Consider the following 3,661-nt stretch of genomic DNA (forward strand, 5'->3'; position numbering starts at 1 on the left):
CCCTGGAGACATAGGCACGCCACAGTCCCTTCTCCTCCATTCTTCTCTTTGGATTTTGGGCACACACACACATGTCTGTAATGAGTTTCAAACCACCAGGTCCAGGACTTGAATCATAGTCAGTTACGTGGGAGTCCAGCACCTTAACCACCTGCTGGCCCCACTCAATAAATATTTTATAGAGAACTTAATGATAGCCTCGTGTACTACCAAATTCTCAAAAAGGAGAGAAGAGTAAGACAGGGTCTTAGCATTTAAGAAACTCCCCTTGGAATAAAGAAGATGGACAAAACCACTTAGAGTTCAGCTGAGGAGGTGCTGTGATGGGGCAAGAATAGTGTGCTGTGGGAGTTAGGAAAGATATACCAGAAGAAATACCTTTTAGGTTTGTACTTGAATGAGTTAGGGATACAGCTTGGGAGCAAAGGCAGAGATAGCAACGATTATGAAGGCATGGAGAAGGTACATGATGCATTAAAGAAGCAAAAGTATTTTTGTGTATAGAGTTTTAGAAAAAGTCAAAAGTGAGCTGGAGAGGCAAGTAGGAGTCATAGTCTGAAGGGCTTTATAAGCCTCACTATAAGAATTGGACCTATAGGGGATTGGAGAGCCTCTGGAAGTGTTTTTTACCCAGCAGTGATGTCATTTTTAAAAAATAATTATTTTATTTAACTTTATTTATGTAATTTGCCCAGAGAGGGACAGAGAGAGAGAGAAAATAAGAAAGCAAGCTGCCAGGTCTGGGATTCGAACCATGGTCAGTCATGTGGGAGTCCAGCACCCTTAACCACTATGCTACCTGCCAGCCCTGAGCAGTGATGTCATTTTAAAATGACCACTCTGGCTGAAGTGTGGGAATAATAATAGTAGCTTTAAATATATTACCTTTTTAGTCCTTATATGAACACTGAGACATAAGTTTTATGACCTTTACTTTACAGAAGGAGAAATTAAGACTTTGAGAGTTTACTTCACTCACAAATAGTCACAAGCTTAATAGGAAGTGGAGTCATGAGCTTAATGTTTCTCTGACTGTAAAATTGTATTGCCAGGGGCCAGCAGGTCGCTGCACTCCCACATGGCTTACTGTTGTTCAAGTCCCAGACCTGGACGCTTGCTTTCTCACTTTCTCTCTAGTGAATATGCGTGTCCTACAGAAAAAAAAAAATTTAAATGATAAATAAATAATTCTTAAAAAACGTTTTTGGAACTGTATGCTATATGACCTTCAACTATTTTTTTTGTTATGACCTGCTTTATGTTTATTCTGGAAAATTCTCATTTGTTTTTATAATATTATTGGCATACTCTAACAGTTTACAAAGCACTCATTATTTAATTTACTCTCCTTATAAACTATGAAGTAGGCAGTGTTATCTCCATTTACAGGTATGAAAACAGGTTTGAGATATAGGACTGTCATGGTCTCATATACTTACCAAGTGGTGGAACTGGGACTGGAACACCAGGCCCTTGACAGAAAAAGCCTTTTTTGTGGGTATGTTTTGAATATGCCATGCTTTTTTGTGGGGCACGTGCCCTTTGCTCATTTCGTGAATGTTTAAAAGGCTTTTCCTTCCAGGTTTTGGCGATCATATTCATTGGAGGACACTAGAAGATGGGAAGAAAGAAGCAGCTGCCAGGTACAAAACATGGTCTTAGGTCATTTATGCTGGTAAAACACTTGCTTTCTTTTCTTTTCTTTTTTTTTTTTTCCTTTTTAAATATTTATTTATTTCCATTTGTTAATGTTATTTTTACTTTGACCAGAAAGAGACAGAGAGAGAAAGGGAAAGTGAAAAAGCAAGCTGCCAGGTCCAGAACTTGAACTGTGGTCAGCCATGTAGGAAGCCAGTGCCTTTAACCACCACTCCACCTGCCAGGCCCTGCTGGTAAAACACTTTGTAGCCTTTAATTTAGCACTAATTTTAGGTGATGAGCTATACCAAGGCATAACAAGAACCGATAAGTTGCCAGACAACAACAAATGAACACTAAGTGCTTACTACATACCAAGCATTAAATTATGTAAATTAACTCATCTAATTCTCACAGCTCCTCTTTGAGGTGGGTATTGTTGTTACTTTCATGTCAGATATCAAAACTAAAGCACAGTACAGTTAAGTAACTTGCCCAAGATCATGCTAGTACATGGTAAAGCCAAGATTCAAACCCAGGCACTCTAGTTTCAAAGCCCTCACTCTCAACCAGTTAACATATTGCCTACTAAACTCAAATTGAATAGTCTCAAGACCCAAGTAGTTTTAGTTTATCCATATATAAAATTCAGTGCATATGGAGAAGAAAAAGGTAGTACAGTGGGAGAAAGCTAAGCACTGACTGAAGAGTTTTACGTACATTGATTTATTTAATCCTCATAATAATCTATGAGGTTCAGCTGTAAAGTAATTTATTTTACAAAAGAGGAAATCAAAGTACTGAAAACTTAAAAATCTTGTCAACAGTTGCATATTGCAAGTAAGTGAAAAAGTCAAGCAAGACTTGAGCGTTCTGTACTATACTGTGATGGAGAGATACAAAGACCTACTCCACTCTGGAATATGTACAACTACATTATACATACACATACTTGCACAGGCACGCTCATCCTTCTGTACCTATCAAATTATAGTGCTTGCTGTTTCTAGAACAGATCTTACAATTTCATGGCACTGGTTCTCAAACCTTCTCAGGAGTAGAGTTGCCAAATTAAGCAAATAAAAAAAAAGGGGTGTTCAGTTAAACTTGAATTTTAGATAAGCAACAACTAACTTTAATTGTGGACAAGCACTATTTGGAATATACTTAACACTAAAAGAAAAATTGTTTATCTGATGATCGTTTAACCGGGCATCTTGTATTTTATCTGGTAGCCCTACTGAGGAGAAAAATTCTTATTCCTCTTTCAAGTTCTAAATCAAATGACTATTCCTAAGTAAAGTGTTCAACAGTTTGTTTTTCTCTTGCGTCCTTTTGTAACTTCATTTATATCTACCCAGTAGAGTTTTGGCCACTCTGTAGATTCCTGAGTCTTCCCATTCAGACTCTTGATATCCTGAGGGAACACTGTGTTATGTTCATCTTTGAATCCCCAACCATAGAGATGCTGAATGATGGAAATAATTAGATGTTGGAGGAGGAGCAAGGAAAGCTAGCGTTTATGGATTGCCTTTTTTATGCCAAAAGGGCTGATTGTCTAGCAGTATTTAATGCTCATTAACGCCTCATTAAATGGATGGGCCGTGCGGGGAGATCACATTCCCTTGAGGCCTAGAACGACTGACCTAAATAAGCGACGCCACCGTGGTCTCTGCATCTCCTCTTTGAGAAAGCTGTAGTTAGGCCTGGTTGGCTTACTACTGTTTCCATGGAAACAAGAGAGCCTGTGAGACGAGGGTGACAGGAAGTGTCGTTTGTGCTTCCGGTTAGGGCCGGAGACGTGGGAAACCCGGAAGTTGCTCGGGCGCCGCTGCGCACGGCCGCGCGGGGAGAGGATGCCGCTCGTGGTGGTCTGTGGGCTGCCGGGCAGCGGCAAGAGCCGGCGTGCGGACGAGCTGCGCCGGGCCCTGGCCGCCGAAGGCCGCACGGTGTCGGTGGTGGACGACGCGGCGGGGCTGGGCGCCGAGGGCGGCACCGGCTACAGCGACTCGGCCCGCGCGGA

At 41.1% G+C, this 3,661-nt stretch overlaps 3 protein-coding genes across 3 annotated transcripts in view; 2 read left to right on the plus strand and 1 right to left on the minus strand.

Moving 5' to 3' along the window:
- BTF3L4 (basic transcription factor 3 like 4) overlaps nt 1-3,357 on the minus strand; it is a 40,884-nt gene extending 37,527 nt beyond the window's left edge. The window contains exon 1 of the mRNA XM_006149404.3: nt 3,285-3,357. The gene's annotated coding sequence lies outside the window, so the exon portion shown is untranslated. The remainder of the gene's footprint in view (nt 1-3,284) is intronic.
- TXNDC12 (thioredoxin domain containing 12) overlaps nt 1-3,661 on the plus strand; it is a 32,702-nt gene that overhangs the window by 15,131 nt on the left and 13,910 nt on the right. The window contains exon 2 of the mRNA XM_006149401.3: nt 1,583-1,643. Within this exon, the coding sequence (XP_006149463.1) occupies nt 1,583-1,643 (61 nt within the window). The remainder of the gene's footprint in view (nt 1-1,582; nt 1,644-3,661) is intronic.
- Nucleotides 3,435-3,661, plus strand: part of KTI12 (KTI12 chromatin associated homolog) — a 1,917-nt gene continuing 1,690 nt past the window's right edge. The window contains exon 1 of the mRNA XM_006149400.3: nt 3,435-3,661. This exon is cut by the window's right edge and continues 11 nt beyond it. Within this exon, the coding sequence (XP_006149462.1) occupies nt 3,495-3,661 (167 nt within the window). The 5' untranslated portion in view covers nt 3,435-3,494.

This window comes from Tupaia chinensis, unplaced genomic scaffold, assembly GCF_000334495.1.
Source record: "Tupaia chinensis unplaced genomic scaffold, TupChi_1.0 Scaffold000259_1, whole genome shotgun sequence".
Taxonomy (NCBI): domain Eukaryota; kingdom Metazoa; phylum Chordata; class Mammalia; order Scandentia; family Tupaiidae; genus Tupaia; species Tupaia belangeri.